This window comes from Emys orbicularis, chromosome 1 (genome assembly GCF_028017835.1).
Source record: "Emys orbicularis isolate rEmyOrb1 chromosome 1, rEmyOrb1.hap1, whole genome shotgun sequence".
Classification (NCBI taxonomy): Eukaryota; Metazoa; Chordata; order Testudines; family Emydidae; genus Emys; species Emys orbicularis.
This window is the reverse complement of record NC_088683.1, coordinates 332573600-332599444: the sequence shown is the minus strand read 5'-3', so window position 1 is coordinate 332599444 and position 25845 is coordinate 332573600. Positions and strand designations below refer to the sequence as shown.

The 25845-nt window shown below is 38.2% G+C and overlaps 1 protein-coding gene across 1 annotated transcript in view; it reads left to right on the top strand.

Moving 5' to 3' along the window:
* Positions 1-25845, top strand: part of ATM (ATM serine/threonine kinase) — a 105717-nt gene that overhangs the window by 49527 nt on the left and 30345 nt on the right. The window contains exons 25-43 of the mRNA XM_065405114.1: positions 1844-2013; positions 2344-2590; positions 3277-3392; positions 5361-5487; positions 6476-6675; positions 10527-10701; positions 12725-12889; positions 13193-13325; positions 16360-16455; positions 17517-17688; positions 18159-18300; positions 19132-19308; positions 19614-19791; positions 20665-20752; positions 21222-21377; positions 22489-22597; positions 23559-23647; positions 23731-23833; positions 25074-25222. Of these exons, the coding sequence (XP_065261186.1) occupies positions 1844-2013; positions 2344-2590; positions 3277-3392; positions 5361-5487; positions 6476-6675; positions 10527-10701; positions 12725-12889; positions 13193-13325; positions 16360-16455; positions 17517-17688; positions 18159-18300; positions 19132-19308; positions 19614-19791; positions 20665-20752; positions 21222-21377; positions 22489-22597; positions 23559-23647; positions 23731-23833; positions 25074-25222 (2792 nt within the window). The remainder of the gene's footprint in view (positions 1-1843; positions 2014-2343; positions 2591-3276; positions 3393-5360; positions 5488-6475; positions 6676-10526; positions 10702-12724; positions 12890-13192; positions 13326-16359; positions 16456-17516; positions 17689-18158; positions 18301-19131; positions 19309-19613; positions 19792-20664; positions 20753-21221; positions 21378-22488; positions 22598-23558; positions 23648-23730; positions 23834-25073; positions 25223-25845) is intronic.

Sequence of the window (25845 nt, the reverse complement as noted above, 5' to 3'; positions counted from 1 at the left end):
TTTCAGATTAATATGGTGAAAATTATCCTTTATGGTTCTTTTAGATTGGGAGACTCTTAGGAGCACACGAAAAACGAATACGGTGACCACAAACACAGTGACATGTAAACAGTCTTGGTTGTATTATAACTTATAATCATATGTTACACTCATATAATGTCTACACAACCTGAGAAATCCCAAGCAATAGCCCCAGATATTGTAGAGTCTGATGGATCTCTCAAATGGTGGTCATTGAGAGGGGGTCTTTCATCGGTGTCTTCCCACTTTTACCTAACCAGGGAATCTCATTTATATTTTTGTTCTGACCACACCTAACACCTTATTCTTATGCATGAGGTTTCCAACCTCCTTTTCCTTATCTGTACATCCATATCCCATAAATTTTGGGGTGCCTAACTTTCCATAGGTTGTTCTCTTAGTTCCCCTTTTCCTTATTAGCATCCTATTAACTTTTACATCAACCTGTTTCCAGGGTAACCTGCGGTCAGAACAGAACTTTGTGTGATGTTACAGCCAGGTGTCTTGCAGTCTACTGCAGTCTATTTTTCCTTAACATCACTTATTGGCACATCTTTTACAGTAATCTTGTGGTTTTGTTGGCATAGAGTCAATCTTAGATCACCCACTCATGGCAAGTCTCCTTATGCCTGCAGTCTCGTGAGGCGAAGCTAAAATCTTATAGGCCCCAGCCTGCAGGCCTTGCATTACAACAGTGCCTTGCTTATATACCTAATAAGCATTCATCAATCCTAAATACTTGTCAATCTTATACTTCTAGAATCCTATATTACATCTATACTTACAACTGAAATCTGTTTAGCACACATTAATGATATATGAAATAACAAATGAATTGACCATAACACTAGATAACACAATGATAAATAAACTAATTGGCTACAAGTGCTATAAAGGGTATTTAGTTAATGCTGAAAATTTTTACAGCTCTTTCATTGTACGCAAACAGACTGGCTGATGTATTTTTTTACTTACTAAAATACCTCAGTGATGTTTTTAACAGTTTCTAGTGTTAAAATAAAGAATATGCAATAATTCTAAGGTTAACATTTTAGTGATAACTCCTGTATTTTCATGGACATCTCTAAACTATAATCAGGATCACGCACTGTAAATATTTTTGCCAGGGATGGTGGAACCAGGCAGGTAAGGGAGGCTAGGGCCCCCGCAGTAGAAATATTGTGGGGGCTCTGTCCCTGCATAAATTCACACATGCTCAGGGGCCAGGGAGGAGGTGAGAGCAGAATCCAGAGGTGCTGGAGCTGCTTCCACAAAGCCTAAGATTGTTCTGGGGAGCAGGGACAGGGACCTTCTGGGGCTCAAGCAGCTTCTATGGTGCCTGGGATCTGGCCAGGACGCAGTGAACAGCACCCAGAGGGGCTGGAGCCGCTGCCATGGTGCCCTGGATCAGGCCAGGCATCAGGGAATGGGACCCAGAGTGGCTGGAACAGGCCTGGAAAGGATCTGGCTTGCCTCCCCTGACCCCATCAGCTGAGTCTCACTGCCTCGCCTCATTCCCTCTCCATTCCCCACCCCTCTTTGCAGGGACTGTCTGCCTCCCCCACCCTAGATTTTAGACCCAGTTAAAGATGCTCACAACCAAACAAAGTAAAATCAGTTTTTCCATACGCAAAACATGTAAAATGATAAGTGCTGTCTACTGAAAAATGCATACTATGTACTAATTAGAAGTTGAACTATATAAATACTGTTAAAAGAGCAAAAAGATGTTAGAAGGGGAGGCTTGGAGACGTAACTGCTCAGTGTGCTGCAGCGCAACATATATGCTGCATGTTATCTCACAGTCTTACTTATTTCACAGGTTTTGGAGAGAGTATCGGACATTTTTGGCTATAAAAGTATAGAAGACTTCATGACTTCCCAATTAGACTATCTGGTGCTGGAGTGGCTGAGAATGAAAGAGAGTGGATATAGCCTATCTGCTTTTCCTTACATTGTTTTGAACTACTCTAGCCTTGAGGAGTTCTACAGGTAGGTTTATACATAAAATTTATGTGAAATCCATTTAAACTAGATTTATTTAAAACCATGAAACATGCTATATCAAGTATCAAAATAATGTAATTTTGCTGCTTGTACTGTAAGGTTTTGCTTTAGAAGGCGTGTAGTTAAGTCTTTAAAATTAATTCCATGTATCATGTCTATTACCTGCTATAATGCTGGAGATTTATTTTATAGATGTAACTAGATAATCATACAACAGATCAACTATATCTACTATATTATATTTAAAAGGTAGGGTATTTTAAAAATTCCATTGTAATTCAAGGACAATTTGGAAATATATTTGCTTACCTGTAGGTCTTGTTATAAAGTTTTGGTTCCACACCTGGTGATTAGAAGTCAGTTTGAAGATGTGAAATCTATTGCTAACATGATTGAAAAAGACTGGCGGCAGCTACTAGCCGACTGCTTTCCAAAGATTCTTGTAAATATCCTTCCCTATTTTGCCTATGAAAGCCATGGAGATAGTGAAATAGCACAACAGAGAGATACAGCTTATAAAGTCTACGACATGCTTAAGGATGAAAGCTGCTTAGGAAAACAGGTACCTATTTTAATGTACTTTGTTTCCTTTATAAATGCATAAACAGTGGTGGATGACTTGTAATGAATTTGAGGAGAAAATAGTAAGTAATAGGTCAGATAATTCAGGTCTTCAAATAAGGATATTTTGTAATAAGGTAAGTCAAAGTTTGATATTTTTATTCTGAATCTTTCAAGTAATGTCAACTATGCTGTCTTAAAGCCACACTGTCAACTGGAAATCTAATACATTTCAAAATATGAATTAAAAGTTGTTATGCTTCTGCAGTCACATTTGTCTATTTTTAAAAAGTTTTTTCTCTCTGATTCTCTGTGAAGCCTTCTCCCATCCCCCCCAACAGGAGCACTGACTATTCATGGGAACCAATGACTATACATAATGTTATGTCAAATGCACAATGTAAAGAAACTGAAAATATAGAGAAACATTTAATTTATGGTGAATCTTAGGTGTTGTAATTACAGTTGGTAAAACATTTCTAGAAAGAATTGTGATTTCTAAGTTGCTTGTGTCCCTTTAATTTTAAGATGGACAGCTCAAAGGATAAGTAGGTAGCCCAGACAGAAGAAAAAGAAGTTGCCTCAGAAAAACACAAATTGAAATTGAGACCTTCAGAGTTAAAATATTTCCTTATTAAAGCTGTTCATATGAAAACATTAAATGTATCTAATATTGTTTTCTAGCAGATTGACAATTTATCTCACAGTAACTTGCCAGAGATTGTGGTGGAGCTGCTGATGACCCTGCATGAGCCAGTCAACACCAAGGCAGGAGAAGGAGCTGATCTAAGTAAATTTACAGGGTATGTAGCTATAGATTTTTAGAAGATGTATTTCATACCTTTTTACTTATGTACAACATTTTGCATGTGTGTGGGGTGTGTGCATCCCAGCATATGCTCTCAAAATTTCTTCTAGGATTTCAAGAGAGCAAAACAGAAGAGTGGGTATCTCAGTTCAGAGAGATGTATTACCCCTCTCTTTCCATAGTCTCAGTGAGGATGGAAGAGACACCTCTGTCAAGGATTTGGCTGGATCCAAATAACTTTTGGCTCAGCTCTTGCATGGGATGGTCTTAGTAGCATCTTCAGCTCATGAATATATATATAATCTTGTGTATGCATCTTCAACAGGGTTGTAAATCTTCAACTTTGTGGTTATATTGTTTTTGTCTTTGGAGCGGGAAATTCTCAGAACATCTCTAAACTAGATTTTAACTTTTTTATTCATTTTATTTTCTGAGATTCCTTTAATTCATCAGTGTTTAATAAGAGATGAAATGTTCTTTCTCAATTGAGTCCAAACACTCCTATTTTCTATATGAAAATCAGATTTTAAAATAATCTTTTTAAACTTAAATTATTCTTAGAGAATTTTCAAATACAAGTGGTCATCTTTTGCGATCCTAGAAAAAAAGTTTCTTCCCATCCTTTAATAAGGGGGAAAGTCCCATTCTTTGAGAAGACACTTATTGGTGTTCAAACTGTTCTCATGATTACAATCTACGGTAGCAATTAAAGACTCCTACCAAACACGCTATGCAAATCAAATATCACAATAACATTTAGATATATTTTTCTAACATGGTATAGAATATTAAGGCAAAATAGAAGTTATAAAGCTTCATTCCAGAGTCTGTACACCATGACCTGGAGGTGTTGAGTACAATTTTATGGCCATCATTCTTCATGATGCTTTTCGTACCTGTCACTTACTGAGAAAAAGCAGAGACTTTGTGGGAGTTTCTGTAGTGAGACTGAACATTTTATTTAATAAACTCAAGCATGTAAGCTATTATTCTCCAAGCATCATGTATGTATATAAAGTTACTGTATCTTCTGAAATTCAGCAAAGGCAAAGAGCAGTTTGTAATAAATTATATTTTATTAATTACCATTTTTGCATCAGTATTGAGGTTCTCCCCTCAGCTCCCCAGTTTCTAACATTCTGTGTAGTTTAGGTACTGAATATTTGAATGAGACTGCCGTTTGCCATATTTCTCCCTGACAAACATGGGCTAGTTCTCTTAGTACTTTATTTCATTCAGGACTGGACTGGGAGCAGGGCTGTCATTTTAGAGGATTTTCAGCTATAAAACTCTCTTGTGTAGAGGTGGTCTGCTAAAATTCCTCATTGGCTGACTTCAGGGCATGCTGAAAGATTTATTTATTTCATTTGACCTGCTTTTCCATGTTGACTGTTTCTGGGCCACCCAGCCCTTTGCTTTTCAATCTGCTACCCTTCTGTTTTCTTTATTCTTACCAATTTGTGTTTGACTCCTTTATGATTGGGGTAACATACATGATGACTGTGATTTATTCTTGTGAATTACATTTTTACAAGGTCTGGGAGTGGATTTGGCTGATTGGCTTGTATTTAATTTAATGTTTTTGTATTTTGGTGTTTGGTGCTTCAATAACATGCAAAAGGCATCCTATAATTGGATTAAACAAAACAAGTGCAAATATTTCCCTATAGAAAGGAAGTCTTTTTATGTTATATTTGGGGATTACATCTCGTTTTATTTGCAGTTGTTAGTTTGCTGGGAAATATAACTAATTCTTCACTTACTGCTGAAAATATTACTGTTATGTACAAAGAATTTGTACTTTGCTATATTTATTCACACTAGTTTCTATATAGTAGTTTTTTCTTGCCTTATCGGGGTGAAACCAAATCAGCAATGCAACATGTTATATATGCATCCATAACCTTGATCTCTGAACAAGTTTTTGAAAGTCTTGTCTTACTGTATTTTTTAATTCATTCAGGGAACTGGACCCTGCTCCTAATCCTCCTCATTTTCCATCTTATGTGATCAAGGCAACCTTGGATTATATTAGCAGTTGTCATAAAACCAAGTTAAAAAGTATTGTAGCTGTACTTTCTAAAAATCCTGTAAGTATGTGATTTTGCTTTTTTGTTCATTGTTAGAAGATTTCCTTTTAATTATATTTATTTTTTATTTGTAAATTGTCAATGCATGCCAACAAAGAAAAACTTTCCAATATAATTTTAGGGAATCTCCTTATGTTTCTATTAGCAGCAGAAAAAAGACAAATGTCCCTAAATTAAAGGCCACGGTAACTTTATGAATGTAACATGCATGAAAGATTAGTTTAAAAAAAAAAGTGAAAGAAAGACAGGGCCACACTTTTAAAAATAAATCAAGTTGGGGGGGGATTAACGTACATTAAATAAAACTTTATAGGTTAGGTTCACATTATTTCTGTCACAAACTAGCTAAAGAATTACATCAGATCATGATATATTTAAGTATAAATAATTACTCCCCCTGCTGACAGTGTGGACTTCTACATCCTTATGCTTAGACATGTTTGCTTCACACAAAGTATGACTATTCTCCTTTATGTTGTTTATAGATTGGAGAAAAACATACTAATATTTAGTGGTTTTATAACTAAATGGGAGAATATGTTTCCAGAATGTAGCATAGCCATGCACAAATTCACAAAAGCTCTGCATATATTGTTTTTTTGTGCCTATTTACTTTTTACTATATGTATGTGTTCTGTTAAAACAATCTTGCATTTTTACATTTTTACACTTTAAAAAAAAAATCAATGATGAAAATTGCCTTCAGTGCTTTGTTTTCAGGAAAACAAAAAGCAGTTTTTTGCACAAAGTCATGAAACTAAAAATAGAAGGAACCTGTAGGGATATCCAGTGTGCACCCCCATTCCTTGTACAACTGGTCTCTACAGTGCATTTTCTAGCATTTGAAATAAACATGTGCATTTATATATGACTCAGGAAATACAAAACTTGTCTTATGTTTACATTTTTTCCTAAAGTTAAAATAACTTAATTTTGCTGTTATGATATGAGAGGCGGCTTTTCACTTGGTGTTTTCATTCATTTTCAGGATGCATTCCAGAAAATCCTACTAGCCATTTGCAAACAGGCAGCTGATACAAATAATATTTACAAAAAACACAGGATTCTTATAATTTATTACTTGTTTGTTAATTTGTTACTTAAAGAGATAAAGGATGGTTTAGGAGGAGCATGGGCTTTTGTTCTTCGAGATATAATATATACCCTGATTCACTATATCAACAGCAGGTAAATACATGATTGTCTTCTAGTCCTTCCTTTTTTACCTTCTCACTGTTATCCACATATTTTAGAATCATGGAATATCAGGGTTGGAAGGGACCTCAGGAGGTTATCTAGTCCAACCTCCTGCTCAAAGCAGGACCAATCCCCAACGAAATCATCCCAGCCAGGGCTTTGTCAAGCCTGACCTTAAAAAAACCTCTAAGGAAGGAGATTCCACCACCTCCCTAGGTAACCCATTCCAGTGCTGTAGCCCATTCCAGTGCTAGTACCTGTTATACCATCTATGTAGAAGCTAGTGTAAAACTGATGTTAGTGTCACACTAGGATTGATTATAGGTAGGGTGACCATATTTCCCTATGCTGTATATGGGACACCTGATAAAATTACTTGTATTCAAGCGAGTTCAGTGGCAATCAGAACTATGCAGTACAAATGTTCAAATTAACATCAAGTTGACTGAGTCCCTGTTAAAAAGAAATACTGCATAGTTGGATTCTTTTAATTTATCTTCTTATCTTTAAGGCTTTAGGGTTCACATGGGGAGAGGTGACACACACACATTCCCGTACCCCTCGTGTGTGTGTGTGTGTGTGTGTGTGTGTGTGTGTGTGTGTGTGTGTGTGTGTGTGTCACTAACCAACCTGACCCTCCCTGCCCGGCGCTCTCCACGCCCCATAGCTGGCTGAGCCCCCGGGATGGACCCAGCTCTCCTGATACCTGATGCTGCGTCTTCCCGAGGCAACATGTTGGGGGCGCGGGTCATGAAGGGTCACATGCCTCCCCTCCCCAGATTTTTGCCAGGGTTCACACCAGAATGTGGCCAGCAGCAGCCTTTTGGCCCTGTGCAGGAGAGAAGGGACGGGAGCTGCTTCCAGCCCGAACAGTGTTGAAAGGCAGCTAACACCTCCAGGCTGCTGCTGGCCACTGAAATAACCCAGCTGCCTCTATCCCCTGGCTACAGCGCAGGCTGGAAGGGGTTAAGCCCTTTAGGATGCATTGTGCACCAGGGTCCAGGGAACCTGACCAGAGAGGTGGCTCAGCAGGAAAATATACCTAGGGGACGGAGCAGCCCCACGCTCCCTGGGGGCAGGACCCAGGCCAAGGGGGCAGGTGAAGAGGGTGCTAAGCCCCTGCCCGGGGGGCTGCTGTGGAGCCTGCATGGTCAGGGCATGGCCAGGCTGGAAATCACTTCCCCCGCTCCACTCCAGAGCTTAGCTGAGGGGCAGAGAGGTTTCCCCATGCCAGTGCTGCACGGGGCTTTGGCACATGCAGGGCTTGGTTCCTCCTGGCTAGTGTCCTGGGCTGGAGGGTCTTGGGCTTTCCTGGGGCCCCGGCCCAGCCAGAGGCAGTGGGGGAAGGAAGGAGCCTGCTGGCCAGGCTGTTGGTGAACTGAGCACTCCGACCAGGGCTGGTTCTCCGCACAGCACTGGGAGCAGGACGGGCCCCGCCTAGGGAGAGATGGAGGAGCAGCAGGGTTGTGGGAGTGAAGGGGCAAAGCAGGGAGAGGACAGCGAGAGGGGAAGCACATAAAGGGCCAATGGGTGGGCAACAGAGGCAACACGTAGCCGGCCACTGCCTGATGCCTGTCCGCACTCACCAGCCTCCGCAGCTCGCAGCATGCAGCCAGTGTCAGCCAGAAACAGGATGGGGGATGGGGCCCTGTGGCCGAGAGCTGGCACACAGCGGGGGTTGCGCTGAGGGACCAGCAGGGGGAGTGGTCGCCCCCACACACTGCAGCTTTGCCCCACCACCAGCCTTGCACACCCACCCCCATTGTCGGCCACTGGACCCCCCACTCACCGCTGAGTTGGAAGGCGGCTGGCGAGCAGGGATCCAGCCAGCAGCAGGCCACCAGTACTGATGGGGGGAGACAGAAAATACAGGACAATTTGTCCGTTTTTAAGAAAAAGTCTGACACCTGCAAGAAGGCTTAAATACGGGACTGTCCCTTTAAAAACGGGACATCTGGTCACCCTAGTTATAGGTCTTCTTCACTGAGCACAGCCCTATTTATTGGACTATGGAAGATGGGTCTTTTTGTTGAAGTTCAGTTTCTTGTAGGCTGCCTTCCCTGGACATTTTGATTATTTAAATGTTAATACATGTGTTGAGTATATAGCTCGAAATGATACATAACTTTGCAACAAAAACTAAAATTTGCTACTTGATACCAAGTTAATCAAAGAACAGCCAGTATTATGCAAGCACCTTCATTGTGAACATAACATTTGGTAAATCTCCTCTTTTGCCTTTTTCTGTAAAGCTTCCAGTGTTGCTACTCCAAGGAATGTTTGGGATTGCAATGCTGTCTGCTAACATAACAAAGTATAAGGATATTTCAGTAACCCAGAATATTATTCAGATCATTGAAATTTTTTATAGTCTAGTCTTCAACAAACCCTGCTTTCTTACTCGTTTGTCTCTGAATTCTTTCTCTGCCCACCACTTGCCCTGTTTAAACAGTACTCTTCCTTTCCCCATGATGTCAGTCTATTAACTTCCCTTCTGTCGACTTCTCAACTTTTACTCTACCTTCTTTTCTTCACCCACTAACTCTCTTCTGCTACCATGTTAGCTTCTTTAATGCCCAGGCTTTACCTCTACGCCTGCACCCCAACAGCCTTTGGAGAAAGCTCTGTGACTATGATAACTTCTGTTTTGTTTATTCTGTTTGTCTGCCCTCTTCCTTGATAAATAATGTGATTTCTTCTCCCTTATGAACTCCTGCACTGCTAACTCACACAAGTTTGTAAGCTTGGACCTAAATTCTGTGACAAGTTCCCTGCAGTCTGCTGCACAGCTTCCATTAAATTTAAAAATAGAGAGTATTAACCAGTTAATTCTGAAAGTGAATAAATTATCAGTACAGTAGCCCATAATATTTATTTTACACTTTCCCCACATTTTCAGTTTTTAATATCTGCAGATTTTTGTGTTGACAACATATAACTTCATTGTAGAGGCTAAGGGTTAAGCAGAAGGTTTTAGTAGGTGAGTAGGGAACAGCTGATGCTTTTGGCAACTGAGGAGGTGAGGAAAGCAATTTGGTATTGTGGGACTAAACACATCATTTGGATGTTTCAGCTAAAATGGTCAACAGTGCAATAATTTAAATTGCTATCTTTAGATTTTAGAGGGAACAATCCGTAGTGATGAATGAGTCAATTAACATTGTTTTGGGTTGTCTGCACACTCAGAAAACCATCACCATGTCAGCTTAAACTCAGTTTACATTTGGCATGATTATCTTCAAATCTATAAAGGCTAGAAGCATATATATTTGTATTTTGTGATAGCTTAGTCTGGAATTTTCAAAGGACCCTACGAATTTCAGTGAGAGTTGTGTAGAGTATGGTTCTGTGATGTGACAAATTAAATGTATTGTGGCAGATTCCACAGGAATACAGGCGCTGTTATAACAGCACATCCACTGCACAAAAGGGAGGATGTGATCAGAGAATTCCCCACTCAAGTGCTCCTTACAACAAAATCCATTACCTTTAATGTGTGGCAGTCTATATACTTTTTTTCCTCCCTAGAGGAGATGATCTGTTTCTTTTTCACTCTTGTTTGACTCTGTTGAATTAAACCATATTGACAGTGGCTAAATTTAGCATATGTAACAATGATGGAAGGACTTGGGGATTTGGTACTATTCAATCCAGAAATCTAAATCCCTGTGATGATTGGGTCAACCATTTTAAGACTGAAATCACTGCCTTTTAAATATGATGTTTATATGCTCCTTCGCCCTATTTCTCCCTGTCATGCAAAGGGTTAGTACTTTGACAATGGAAATATTTGTTTTTTTAATTTAATTCCTCAAACTTGTTTTTTTTCCCCCCTGTGGCAGACCCAGTCTTGGCAGAGACATGTCCATGCGCAGCTTTTCCCTCAGCTGTGACCTTCTAAATCATGTTTGCCACGCAGCAGTCACATATTGTAAGGATGCCCTAGAGAATCACCTTCATGTCGTTGTTGGAACGCTAATACCTCTCGTCAGGGACCAGCCTGAAATTCAGAAGCAGGTAGCTTTTCAGAAGATGCACTTGTTGCTTTTCTTTATTATATGCCTCCTGGCTTTTGTAGTTAGTTCAAGTCAACATTTTTATAACTAATACTTCTATCTGTGTTTTAAACATAATGTTTAGTCACCTTTTTCTATATTCTCTAGAATAGATTTTTTTCATTTGTTACCAGTTGTCAGTTATTTCATAAGATTTTTTTTAAATGGCCTTTTTCAGGAAGAAAAGTAGTTTTTACTACATTTCTGCTTCTTAGACATCTTTTGTTTAGCCCTGTAGTACAAACCACTATTGAAGGGGAATATATGGACAGAACTTTACTTCTGATATAGATGTGTATAGACTGCATTTTTCTATGTAGATATGTTGTTAGCATAGGTCAGGGGTAGTCAGTTATTTTTTGCCAAGTTGCACATTTTTTGGTCAAGGTCCAGACTCCAGAAAAAATAATAACAATAATGATAAGTAAATAAAAAGATTTCAGGGTCTGTTCAAAAGTGTCTGGTGGTCCAGATTTGGCCCGCGGTCCACCTACTGACTACCCCATGTCTAGATATTTCAGATTGGCAAATATTCAGTTCTGTGTTTTGGTTGCTTAGTGGCTTTAAAGCAAACTATCAGTAGAGGTGCATTTGCATCTCCATAGTTATGGTTATTGCAGCACTTCTGCTCTCAAAACCCTGTATACTAGGTTTGTGCCTTCCTGTAAAATTATGCTTTTTGCTGAAATTTAGCATACAAGTTCTTGGTCAACGGAGAGAGCAGTATTGTTGTTGTCTGCACAGTTTTGTTTATATTTAAGGATTGTCATGGCAATAAATTGGGAAAATTACAGCTTTGTCATGGCAAATGATACAGCCCATGATTTAGCTGGAAAAAAAAATGCCTAAGACAACACCACAATTTTTTTTTTCAAATATAATATGTGGTTATTTAATTAAAATGTACCAAAACCACAATAAATTCATTCAAATAGGAAAATCCCCCATACACATAGCATGTTAACAAAACTCATATAAATAATTCTAGGTCTTACTATAATAAAGCATATTATAAATTCCTAAATTACATGGCTTTACAGCTCTCCTGTCTTCTTATATCTTTATATAAAATACAGGAATGTCTGCAGAAGCACTGTATATTGATAATTTTTAGGCCAACGGCACCAAATTTGTTACACTTGGGTCACTTTTGGAAGAATTTCTTTGCACTTAGAGAGCTAGCAACTTAATTTTAAAAAATATTTAAAGGAGCTCTGCAGTGGACTTTTAAGCAGCCAAACTTAAATAAAAACAGCAAAAACTGCAGAATCTGTGATAGCATGACATATACCAGCCTTATTAATATTTAATTTATTCTAGTAACAGTATTAGGCATTCAGATTAACAGCAAAATAAGTCAACCAAATCATGCAAAATATTATATTTTCAACAGCAAGAAAATCAAATAAATTGTTAAATTATAGAATTTCTGTATCAGTTACTTCACTATTATCCTATCTCTATTTTTAAGCGTCAATGAATTACAAATATTACATTAGAAAGACAAGGTGTGTGAGGTAATATCTTTTATTGAACTAACTTCCATTGGTGAGAGAGACAAGTTTTTGAGCTTACACAGAGCTCTTCTTCAGATCTGGGAAACATACTTAGACCTGAAGAAGAGCTCTGTGTAAGCTCAAAAACTTGTCTCTGTCACCAGCAGAACTTGGTCTAATAAAAGATATTACCTCATCCACCTTGTTCCTCTAGCATCCTGGGACTGACATGGCTACAGTAACACTGCAAACAAATATTATATTGTCCGTGAATGTGCCAATGTCTTTTTAAACACTTTAAAACATGCAATAATGTAAAACACATAGTTTATGAATTTTTGGTTATATTCAATTATCAGTTTGGAAGAATTTAGTCTGTATAGAATGCATAAATGTTATTTCATAGAATATTGTGCTTGGCTTGAGGAGTCTTTATTCTTATTAAGCTGTTCTTTTTTTTTATTATTAATTAATTTATTTAATATTCAGGTCCTAGGCTTGTTGAAGTACCTAGTGATAGATAACAAGGATAATGAAAACTTGTACCAAACAATCAAACATTTAGATCCTTTTCCTGAGCATCCTGCTTTTAAAGATTTGCGTGCTACTCAGCAGAAAATCAAATACAGTAAAGGAGCATTTTCACTTTTGGAGGTAATAAACTATTTCATTTGGGCTACATGGCACAGTCATTGGTAATAGGTCCCTTTCAACTGAGGCAAATGTACTGACTGTATGATAGAGAATAGAAAGATTATTTCCCCTTAAATTAGACATGTTGATTTTTTTAATCTATCCCTAGTTTCAGGAGCTAATCAATTTGTTTGTCTTTCAATTCTTGTGTACATTTCATATCTGTTGGTGTTCACATTGCAGTGAAATACCTTTGAGAACCATTTCTCCACTTAAAACATAGCATATGCAGTGTATACTTATTACAAAAATGTTGTTTTACAGGAAATTAACCATTTCTTATCAGTAAGTTTCTGTGACTCACTGCCATTTGCAAGACTTGAAGGATTAAATGATTTACACAAACAACTGGAACAACATAAAGATCAGATGAAGGATCTCATGAAACATTTCCAGGGTACAAACTCCTGATAGCATGCTTCATTTCTTCCTCTACATGCTGTATTCTTTTGATTAGTAAAATAACACTGCTGTAATTTCACACATACACCAGACTGATATGTATTATATAAATTATGATGCAAACTGTGAAATTTCTCTTAGTGAGTATTATACAATACATAATGCCATATGAGTGATATAACTACACCTGCTTTTTTGTAGGTATATTTGTATATATGAGCAGAATATATTCACTATCATCTCACCAGGCTCCTTGTCCCAATCTTCTCCTTTCCTTTGACTCAGTCCAGCTGTTTTCCCCTCTAAATTAAAATAATAGAATATCAGGGTTGGAAGGGACCTCAGGAGGTCATCTAGTCCAACTCCCTGCTCAAAGCAGGATCAATCCCCAGACAGATTTTTGCCCTGGTTCCTAAGTGGCCCCCTCAAGGATTGAGCTCATAACCCTGGGTTTAGCAGGCCAATACTCAAACCACTGAGCTATCCCTCCCCACTTCTTCTTCCACACTCTCTGGATGCCAGAAGTGGGGAGCCAAAGAGTCCAGCAGAGACAGGCTCAGTTCTGGTGCCCACCTTGGCCCAGAGCAGCAATTCACTGCTGGAGTGTGCTCAGTCACTCTGGGGGCATGGTGCATGCGTAAGAACTGTGAACAGCTCGAGCATGCTCTTTGAAGATGGAATCTTTACAGATTTTAGCTGCTAAAATAGAAATCTCCACTGAGCATGTGTGAACCTGCAATTCTTCAAAGGCTTATAACTTGGCCAAATTTGGATGAATTTTCACAGAGAAAGCAAAAGACACATCACTGAGACAGAGGTCACCCCCTTGCCAAAGTTCCTGGCGCCAAAGCATGTGGGATGCTAGAGCTGTTCATAAAAAGGTTGCCAGAATTTTTTTTACATGGACTAGACATTGACATTTTCCCTAGCCCCGTTCTTGGAAATGACTGAACTATTATGGGTGAAATTCTCCCAAAAAAACCCCGAAACATTCAGCCTGAGGCAGACACCTGCCATGGAAAATTACAGCCCAAACAGCTAAGTTTGTTTGGCAAAGTTATGAGTGATTGAAAATAGGATCTTATAATGGGAAATGTCAGACAGCCTTTATAATAGGCAGTGCTAACAGTTCTGCCTATAATAGTTTGATACAATTTATAAGAGGTACTATGAAATATTAAAACTTCAAAGAGACTGTTTGTGTTTGTGGGCTGTATAAGATTTCCTGTGGACATTGTCAACTTTGGTGTGGTTAGTACAGATTTCACAAGATCTGCAAAATAGTTTAAAATATATGGATTCGTTTATAAAAAGATTGGAATTCCTTAAGATTAAACAAGATCTAACACTTAGTTTTCAGAGGTCATCATGAGTGTGTCATTCAAGTGTGAAATCTTAGAGCCTAAGCCGTTCCTGAATTATGAGTTGACCAAAAAATGTTAAAACACGTTTTTAAAGTCCTGTAAGGTAACCATGGCTTGTCCAATTAGCCTCCAGTGTTTGTTTGTTTGTTTTGTTTTAAATCCTCTAGCCTAAAATGAAAGCTATGAAATTGCAGGCTGATAGCAGATTTTTTTGTGCAAGTTACAGGAGATCAGGGATAAACCGGAAACTGGCTTACTACCTTAATTATTGTCACTGGGGTTATTATTGAAGATTTTTAAGAACAGGTTAGACAAACACCTGTCAGGGATGGTCTAGGTTCACTTGATCCTGCCTCAGCATGGGGGAATGGATGACTTCTCAAGGCCCTTCCAGCCCTACATTTCTGTAGTGATGATTATTTATTATTAATTTGTTTGTGTTACAGAAGCACATTGAGGCTTCAGCTGAGTTGAAGGCCCTGTTGTGTTAGGCACTTTGCAGTTCCATAATAGAATTGACTGCATACCCACAACTAGCTATAACCACTTAATAAAATCACTACTGTAATGTAAAAACACTACTGTTACGTTTGAAATATGAATCAACCAACTGTCCTTTTATCAACAGAAATGTGGACTGGACATTTTGATAGTTTGTCCATAGCTACTTTGAATTTTAAAAACTGAATTGTGATCTTTAACAATTTTAAATTAATGCTTTTTAAAAAAAGGAAACAGCTGAATGTGTCTTTGTACCATTGATTCGGTTTTTTATTAAAAATAAAAAAGATTCAAGAAGTAAAATAACTTTAAAAATTCCACTCCCTTATCTATACCACTTTCTCCCTGATTGATGTTTCAGCCATCACCTTCCTCCTCCCTACCTTCCTCCTTTAGTTCTTTGGGCCATTAACATGTTTTAAGTCTCTCCAAAAGTAACAAAAAAGGGTGCTGGAAATGCGAGGAGTTGAGGGAAGAGAAGCAGCTTGAATTGCTGTAGGTTTTCAATATTTTTGACCATATTTCTATATCTGGCCCTGAATTCCCATATGTTTTCCATGGTTGGATAAATTCCTCTTTTTCCTCCCTGTTTGAGTCACTCTTGCCTCAATACAAAATCAATAAATTGTTTAAAAAACATGAAAAGTTTCAGACAAATCTAATGGAGAAAGGGCTGACTGTAGAGGAAGGTAATAAGTACCAGAAGATCCCAGACCTTGACTATATTTTCTTGCAGTAAAATATGATGAGTCAGTTGTTATGACATCATGCTATGCTGCAAATACCAATTTGGTTATCTCATGATAATGTTTAATGTATGCAGCTATTAAAGGTAAAATTGGAAGTCTGTTTACATTTCCATTATAAAATCCTGGAAATAATATATATATGAATTTTAGTTCCGGGGAATCCTATGACTAAATAAGTAACATATAAGAGTTGCTTCAAGAAGTGATGATTTTTAAAAATATGGAAACATTTCTGTTTGTGTTATGTTTTATAAAAGCTTTTATGTACCAAATTTGACCCAATAACTATCCCCTTTAATGTTCAGAATGCATTTTGAGATCTTAGCTGAAATAGAATTACAAGTAGTGTAATTTGTGTGTTACAAATACACATGGAATAGATATTAATGCTTTCCTTTTTTCTTCTAAATGGTAGAAAACCCCCAGGACTATGTCATAGTAAAGTTGGTGGTGAGCTTGCTACAACTGTCCAAGACAGCAGTTAATCATACAGGTGAAAAGGCAGTTTTAGGTAAGTAATTTTGCTCATGAGTGTGTACATCTTCTACACTAGCACTAATATCTCTAAATGACAATTATTTTAATCTTTGGCAATTGCAAAATGTTTCTTATGATGCTGAAATTAGTGCGGTTCACTTAAACATCTAGTATGTAGTGGTAAACCAGGCGTTTAGATCTTCCTCATCTGAAAAACTAAAAACCTGGTATTCAGAGCTGATGAGTACCCACAACTGCAATAGCTGTTATGGGAGCTGGCATTGCTCAGCACTTCTGAAAACAAAACTATACATTTGTCATTCCTGCAATATATTTCATTAAGAATTTGCTAAATTTGCACCAGAGCCCAACCCTTATGTCTGCAGCATGTCTCTTCTCAACTTGGTGATGGTAAAAGAAATGTTATATAATATATTTTAGAAGATCTAGAATTTTCATAGCTACAGGTGAATGTGGACATGTCAAAACTTGAAAGCCAAAATCTGTTCTCACAAATATGGATTGTATGAATGCAGCAAGGAAATAGACATATGTCTGTCTGTTTCCTTCTGTTTGAAACAGTGTATGTCCTGGAGCTGTGAAATTGACAAGAAAGCTGAGCAGCCACTCCATGGCGGGTAGGGGGCTCCAGCTAAATCCCAGCTGCCCCTGGGTTCCTGGCTCCCAGTCGTGCCGCTGCCCAGTTTCCCCGCTCTGAGACAGACTGTGCACACCCAGCTCCCCACTCGTTTCCTGATTGCCCCCTGCCTCCCAGCCGGGCTGCTGCCTGGGTTCCCCGTGGGAAGCCCAGGTCCACCGAGGCTCCCTGCCAGGAGTATGGGCATTGCACCGAGGCTCGGCAGCGCCAAGGTTTTCTGGGCTCACCTAACATAGAAACTTACAGAGAAATTTAAGTTTGTAGTGTAGACATGCCCTTAGTTTCTACTAACATGAGATGTTGAAAGGGCAACAAGGCTCACATAAAACTGTATGTAATATGTATGCATATTCACACACACATATACACAGTTTAAAAAAAATAAAGCTCTTTCCTCTACTATTTGGAGACTATAAAAGTAATATTTGCATTTGCAGAGGCTGTTGGAAGTTGTTTGGGAGAACTGGGTCCTATAGATTTCTCCACCATAACTCTGCAACATAGTAAAAATGCAGTCTATTCTAAGGCAGCTGACTTATTTGAAGATCGAGAACTTCAGTGGGTCTTCATAATGCTGACTCTAATAAATAGTGCTTTAATAGATGATTGGTAAGTGTACATTTGATTCAGTGCTTAAATGAGCACCAATGAAAAAAAGTAGCTATTGTTGTAAAAAGGTTTTGTAGTCAATATTTTAGTTTTTCTGCCTTCTGTCTCATAATTTTATTTAATACCTGCACACAAGCAACAATCTGTTAACTCTCTACTAATGATCCACTTTGAGGTTCAGATTACTCATATTCCAATCAATCTGTGATGTTCTACAATGCCTCTAGTCAGGGGCTGGATGTGATTCTAGCTAAATGATCTTGTTGCCCAATGCCAGTTGGGGCCTTTTTGTGTTAGAGTAAATATTTGCAGTCTCTTTTGTAACACGCATCCTTAATTCACATCCTATGGCTCATCAGTGTCAGGTGCCTTTAGAATTATCTTTGATGTACATACTTTTTTAACATAGACTTCATAAGGTTATGTTAAATTATTAAAGAATCTGTTACTCAGATAAGCTTATCTTTCAGTATTGGTGTTCGATCTGCTGCTGCTGCCTGTTTGAAAAACATTTTATCCACCAAGGCTGGTAACGACTTTTGGGAGGTTTACAAAAACAAAGCTGATCCCATGTTAATATATCTACATCCTTTCAGAATGTCTAGAAAGAAGGTATTTCTTTTATTTATTTTTGTGCAGTTCAGGGTAATGAGAACAGAAAATATAAAAACAAATATAGATCTGTAAACATTTCTGAAGACCAGTGTTACAGAATCTAGAGATGGAAAAGATCCTTAAGATAGTCCCGCTCTTCCTGCCAGTACAGTATTAGTTCCTTTTGTACATCTTTCCTACCTCTTGTACTTTCTCGGGGGACTGATTTTTGCAAACGCTTATTTTTGTACCTTATGTTTACTACAGTGAGTCATCCCATTAACTAAAAGACCTGATATTAAGTGAAATGTTTACAGGATCAAGTTTAGTTCCAAATATACCAAGCTGTGGGACTCCCATTCCCTTTTTTGTGAAAGTACTCCACAGCCTTGCTATAAGGAAGTTCTGTATGTATGCATTATGATAATAGTCCTTATTTACTTGATCACATACTATTTTTTCCATCAGTGCACGTGATGGAAATACAAAGGGGCAGAAATAAGGTTGCATGAGCAACTGTAAATCAAGCATTTCCTAGCATTCGAGCACTTGACTTTGCAACCTAAAATATGATGTGTAGTGGGAGAAACTTGCTGGAGAAACTTTACCATTACTATTTCCAGATTTCTTTGGTTTTAACTATAACCATGCATTAATATAGCATATTACATTTATTTTATAATATAAACTAAGCCCGATTAAATGTTTTCATCCAGACAGACTCTGCATTGTGTGTGTTTAATTTTGTTGTTCATCTAAATTTTTGGACCAAGTTGTGTGTATGCTGGTTATTTTTAGAAGAAGAACACGTCCTTGCATTTTTTTAATTTAATTTTTGTTTCTGTCTAGTTTTTAGAAGTACCAAGTAATGAAAGAGAGAGTCCTTCAGAAAACCTGGATGATGCAAGTGTGTGGATTCCTCAGAGTGTAAGTCATGATACCTGGATCAAGAACCTGACTTGTTCATTACTGAACAGTGGAGGTGTGAGAAATGAAGTTCTTCAGTTACTGAAACCAATGTGTGAGGTGAGCTCAGTTTATATATAGCTTCCGTGTACAGCTGCCACAGATAATTGTGGCAAACTTAGTCATAACTCCTGTTAATATCAGATCATTTCTGTTATAAAATCACCATTTCTTCAAATAGAAAAAAATATTCAAAGCACTCTTTTAGTAGGCATTCAGATACTATATTAATATGCATGAGTTGATAAATCTTATTTTATTTGTTGTACAGTAAAAGAGTCATATTGGCCAGTGGACCTTGACTTTAGCTAGTAGCTGAGAAATGTGTTTTCCAGCAGCTGACTGTGTGCACTTGTGGGTTCCAGGTGAAAACAGACTTTTGTCAGACTTTGCTCCCGTACCTGATTCATGATATCCTGCTTCATGATTCAAATGAATCTTGGCGAAATCTTTTGTCCATGCATATACAGAGGTTTTTCACAACTTGTTGCAGATACTCCTCATCATCCAGCAGATCAACTACACCTGCAAATTCCAATTCAGGTAATGACATGAAAATGGCATGGAAAAGAGTGATGATTTCCTCCTCTTTTTCTAAGGGTGCGTCTGCACTGCACACTTCTTACGGCAGAAATGTAGTGTACATACCTGAGTAGCATCCCTAGCACTGGTATAAATAGCAGTGTAGACAGTGAGGCGGTGCATAGGCATGTGGAGTAAATACACGCCTGAAAGGTGTGGGTATGTACTCGAGTGTGTACCCTACATGGCTCTCTACTCACCCAAGCCAGGCCTCCCTGTCGTCACGGCTGTTTTTAGCTGTGTGGTGTCCTGCTGCATCAGCCCTTCCCTGCCACAGTGAAAGACTCCAAGAGTAGGAAAAGATTCTGCCAGCTCCCAACTGCTAGAGCCCTTCCACACCACAAGAAAAGACTCCAGCAATGGGGATAGGCTCTCGCAGAGGGAAAAATTCTGGCAGCTCCTCACTGCTGGAGCCTTTCCTTGCCACAGGGAAAGATTCTAGAAGCTCCCTGCTTCTGGAGTCTTTCCTCACTGCAGTGAAAGGCTCTAGCAACAAGGCAGCTGAAGCCTTTCCCTGCTGCCTCCCCTTCGCAGAGCCTTTCACTGAGGTATAGCTACACGTCGCAGTGTGGACGCGGTGTGCTTTTCACTGCAGCATGTAGCTACACAAACACTACACGCCTCCTCCGGTGGTGTGTAGTGTAGATGTAGCGTATGTTTCTAACACTAGATATATAACATACACCAGTTTTAGCCAGACAGCATTTAGAAAATCTTGTCTGTGCAATTATTCACTGTTTAATCATTCACCTTAATGTAAACAACACCTTTTTTTACCATCAGACATTTTATAATGTGTATTCACACTTCTCTCTCTTTTCATATAAATTGTAGAACCAGAAACCTTTATTCGTGGAGGTTTAGATAAAATATCTCGACGAACAATGCTTGATGTTGTTGATTACTTGAGAAGTCAAAAGAGGTGAGTTGTATCTATTTTTAAAATTAGCTTTGATTTAAGATTACTTTTTTTCTGTATACTAAAACTTGGTGATGCCTTGGAGAGAGTTACAATGTACATGGACACCACTTAAATAATTGTAATAAGAAAACAAACCATTCAAAGTAATAGATAAACATTGTGTATTTATATGATAAAGTAATATATGTCACACTAGTGACATTTTATTGCATATATACCTGGAAATTGCACTCTGATTACCCTTGAAAATAGGGGTCCTCAGAAGGGTTGTTGTAGATTAAACTGAATGCAGTTTCCAAAAACCTTTTGTCTGGAAATATCTTATAAGGTATAGGTATATTTCTTTTTAGAGATAAAACAGTACCTGTTGGCATAGGCTTTACTGTTACAGTGTATTTCTTTTGTTTAGCTTTAGGATACAGGGCAGGCCTCGTATTATTACATTAGTATTAATGCTGTATTTAACTAGATCTCTTTCAGGTACAGTTTTTGATGACAGTTTCTGGCTGGAGTTGAATTACCTTGAGGTTGCTATGGTAGCACAATCTTGTGCTGCTCACTTCACAGCTTTGCTCTACACAGAAATCTACGCAGACAAGATAAACTTAGACAAACAACAAAAAAGGTACTATACTTGAGGTATACAGATTCTTCACATTTCAGTCAAAACAGGCCATGTTGTGGGTGTTTGTACAGTGGTGTTTTGTTGGAAAAGGAAAAATGAATTATATATCAGGAAGACAAATCTTCCTTTTTTAAGCTCAGAAAAATGTAATGGCCCTGAAAGTACTTGTACTGGAACACCAAAGTGTCTCCAGCCCTGACAGAATGGTAGCAATCAGATGTTAAAAACATATCATTCTGATTACCTACCAGAACACTTTCTTATCACTTCAGTTCCAGCATGATTTTAGTGGCTGGTATCTTGAAAACAACTAGAGCTAAAAACTAATACATTCTATCATCCAAAAGTCTTAAATCTCACCTTCCAAATAGGATAGTGTATTAAATTTAGCTCTAGCAGTTCAGGACAAATTACCTGTTTAAATTATATCAGAAATGGGGGAGTGGGGTGGGAAATTTAAACAGAATGGTACCCAGAATTACGTGGTTTTAATGTTCAGCATCTCATAATATACTGAGTGTAGACATGAATGATATATACAATGAGCATATAGCTTTCCTATGTAATACATTATTTTTATTTTTTTTACACTGATACAATACTGAATGTAAGTGAATTGTTTATTTTGGCTTAGAATAACTTCACAGAATTAAAGCAGTGAGCAAACCATGGCCACTGGGAGCTGTGGGCAGCCGTGCCTGCAGACGGTCAATGTAAATACTGTCTCGCAGCTCACCAACGGATTACCCTGATGGGCCGCGTGCGGCCCGGGGGCCGCAAGTTGCCCACCACTGGTATACATCATTTCAGGTAGGGTGGAGATGTAACAACTGGCCATACTGACTAACTGAGCAACTCCTTGGAAGTTGTTATTCATCAGCATAAGTTAGAGCAACCACAAGACTTACTCTAACTTCCATTGGGGGCTGGTTTGGCATCTAGCGGCATTCACTATTAAAAGCAGAAAGGTTGTAGGAAACTGCCCAACTCCAAGGTATGCCAAGCTCTTCTCTGAAACACCAGGGATCTGGCCCTTTTAGGGATTATTTCAGCATCTCTGTGGCTTGTACTGATTTTCAATTAATTCAACATGTTTGTCCCCTTCTTATAGATCTGCTTTCAAAGCATCTAAAAATCTAACATTTGAAGAAGAAAGCCAAAGTCCAACTATTAACAGATTGAATGAGAAAAGTAAAGAAGAAACTGGAATAAGTTTACAGGTATGGAATAGTGCCTTCCTCATATGAAGTATTATCTAATCTTAAGGTAAACCTACCTAATGAAATGAAATAATTAACATATGTATTTCCAATGTAAGCAATATTTCTTGTCTGAGTTTTGAGCCCAGCTGGTCAAAACTCAGAGAAATATTTTCTTAAATGTTCCCTCCTGCTCCCCCATCCCCCTTTCGAAACTTTTTTGAGTAACTTATTTTTTACCAGCTCTAGTTCAAAGTAAAACGTTCAATTGCCTTTATTGATGAGCTGAATAGGGTATTTGGGAACACATCAGGCCTTGCTCACACTAACTCATCTGAAATAGCAGTAGCAGGAAGTTGTATAAAAACAGAGAAACAATTTTTGCTCATAAAATAACTGATCATATGGTCCCTGTTGACTCAGCTTTTGTTCCAGAGAGATGCTGCATATATCAATAAAATATAGCAAGTGGATGATCATAGTGAGTTTGAATGACCAAGAACGGCTCTCTCAGATCAAAACAGCATGACTGTGGTGTTACACAATAGTATATTCTGCATTTGTGTCATGTTGCACAAATCTATTTACTACTTATTCTGAGTCAGTAATCGCTCTCAACTAATATTTCATTCTTCATAAATCACATTCACCAACTTTCAGCTTGTCAGCTTGCACATCTTATGTCGATTAATTTTATGCTACTTTTTGCCTTTTAGCCAAATTTGCTAAATTCTGGTGATGCTTTTTAAAATCTTAACATAAGCATTTAGAGAGTCTCTCGTCTAGGAAGTCTGACAATATTGCACTGGAATGTAGATCTCAGTATTTCTGCTTTTGATCTCAGTGGATGTATATGTCAAGCATTGTTAACCATCTCGAACATGATTTTCTAATGCATATATATAGATATGTATGTATACTATAATTGAATATGTTCCAAAGTAATTTATGAAATGTTTTGTTTTGTGATGCTATGTCATAGGACCTTCTCATGGAAATATACAGAAGTATAGGAGAGCCTGATAGTCTCTATGGCTGTGGTGGAGGAAGAATGTTACAGCCATTAGCTAGGTACAATTTACTCATTTTTTATAAAAACATAGTTTTATTTATGAAGCATTTGAAATCTCAGAACTACTCTTTACGTGTAACAGGATAAGAACATATGAGCACGAGGCCATATGGGGAAAGGCCCTTGTAACATATGACCTTGAAGCAAGCCTCCCTCCAGCTACTCGCCAGGCAGGAATAATAGAGGTAATTCACTCCTTTAGTAGGAAATAAATACAGGAATCACCCCCTCTAGTGATCAGAAGTATTCTTGCTTCAGTAAACCTGAAATTGATTTTGTTCTGGTATTCTATTAACATAATAGTCTGGTCTTTTAGTCTTCGATGTATTTTCATATAGGAGCACTTTAACTATGACCACACTATGTATTATTAGTATGAGATGCTATAGTGTATTTTCATCTTGGAAGCCTGCAACCATATCACCTTGTGCTATGACACTCATCATATGTTTCAAACTAAGAAGAGTTAAGTCATTACTCAAAATCAAGATCTCCTAAAAACACAGGTGCTGCAGGAAGTAATGGTATTGTTAGCGCTCTGCCATCTGAATCACTATAGAGCAGTGGCTTCCAACCTTTTTTCATTTGCAGACCCCTAAAAAATGTCAAATGGAGGTGCAGAGCCCTTTGGAAATCTTAGACATAGTCTGCAGACCCCCAGGAGTCTGTGGACCACAGGTTGAAGACCACTGCTATGGAAGTAACCCTCCAGTACACTGTCCTGCTGGAGGGTACCATCTTTCAGATAAAAAGTAAAATCGAGGTCTTGTCTACATGTGGTCATTAAATACACTGTGGCACATTTTGTAAGACATGGGATGTTCACCCCAAATATTTGGCTACATTCCAACTTTGATAACTAATTTCTGCCTATCTAAATTTCCTCCTGCAGTTTCAGTGTAATCTGAGATTCTTCCTTTACTGCTCCAAAACCATTTGCTACTGCTGTGCACTGTTGAACATCTGTCATGTTCCTCTTCAGGAGTAGCTGCATTTCATTACTTGGTTAAATGATCAAAATATATAGAAAGATCCTTTACCAATTCCACAGGAGTACTGAGGCTTAATTAGGGAAAAATCTTGCCAATCCTTCATGCCACCAGTGCAGAAGACCCTCTAGTCAGTGATCTGCTGTGGTGCCACTGCCCAAGAGTGGGGGAATGAAAAAATTGCACAGGCAGTTCATTTCTCATGTGTCAAGAAGATTTGTTCTGTGGAGGATGTTTTGGGAAATGGCTGAGGCTGGAGCCTTTTTATTTGTGAATGCTTTACACTTATAGGGTTCTTAGGTTAGAAATAATGGTAGTTCCACACCTGGAAATCTTACCTTGGTAACAAAAGGGTAAGCAAATCCATTCAAAAAGCAGCCCAGACTAGTGAAATGTTGTCTTTTTTTTTTTTTTTTTTTTATCTTACTGATTGTAGGCCTTGCAGAATTTTGGGCTTTGCCATACTCTTTCCACCTATTTAAAAGGCTTGGAATATGAAAACACAGAATGGTGTGCTGAACTAAAGGAGATTCGTTACCAGGCAGCTTGGAGGAACATGCAGTGGGACCACATCTCTTCTGCTAAGTAAACCAACTTCTCTGTTTATCTTTTCCAGCTCTAGTCTGTTAAAGCTTAATCTAACAATGCTATTTGTTTTTGAGAAAAAGGAAAACTTCAAAATATAACTGCTGTGGGGCAGAAATGGTGCAGTACTGTTTATCTTAGTTATCTGCACAATTGAAATAAAAACAAAAAGCAATCCCCTTTCATGTAAAAACCTGTTTCTATTGTATGTGCATCAGTCTATTATAGCAAATGCTACTGTTATAGCTGTATTTCCTCTTTTCATTTGCTGATAATTTTCTTTAAAATCTCCTTTTCATTTTTAGTCTCAGCCACAAGATGAATCTTTTTTTTAAGTGTGAGGGAAATGCTTTCCTGCATCCATTTTTGATTTATAGGAGAATGAAAAGATTGCTCTTTGAGCCTTAAGAGTGACTTCATCAATAGTTGAAAAAAAGAGTGTCCGACTTGGTTCTGTGGCTACTCCCTCATAAGGAATAGTAAGTGCCTAAGGGTGACATGATATACTGGGCACGGAGTAGTGTATACCTTGTCTCTGATGAGGAGAACAAGGCTATATTCCCTTTAGAGGGAAAAAGGACTAGATCTCCCTCCCATCTTGGTGAAGGCTTAAGTTACATCAC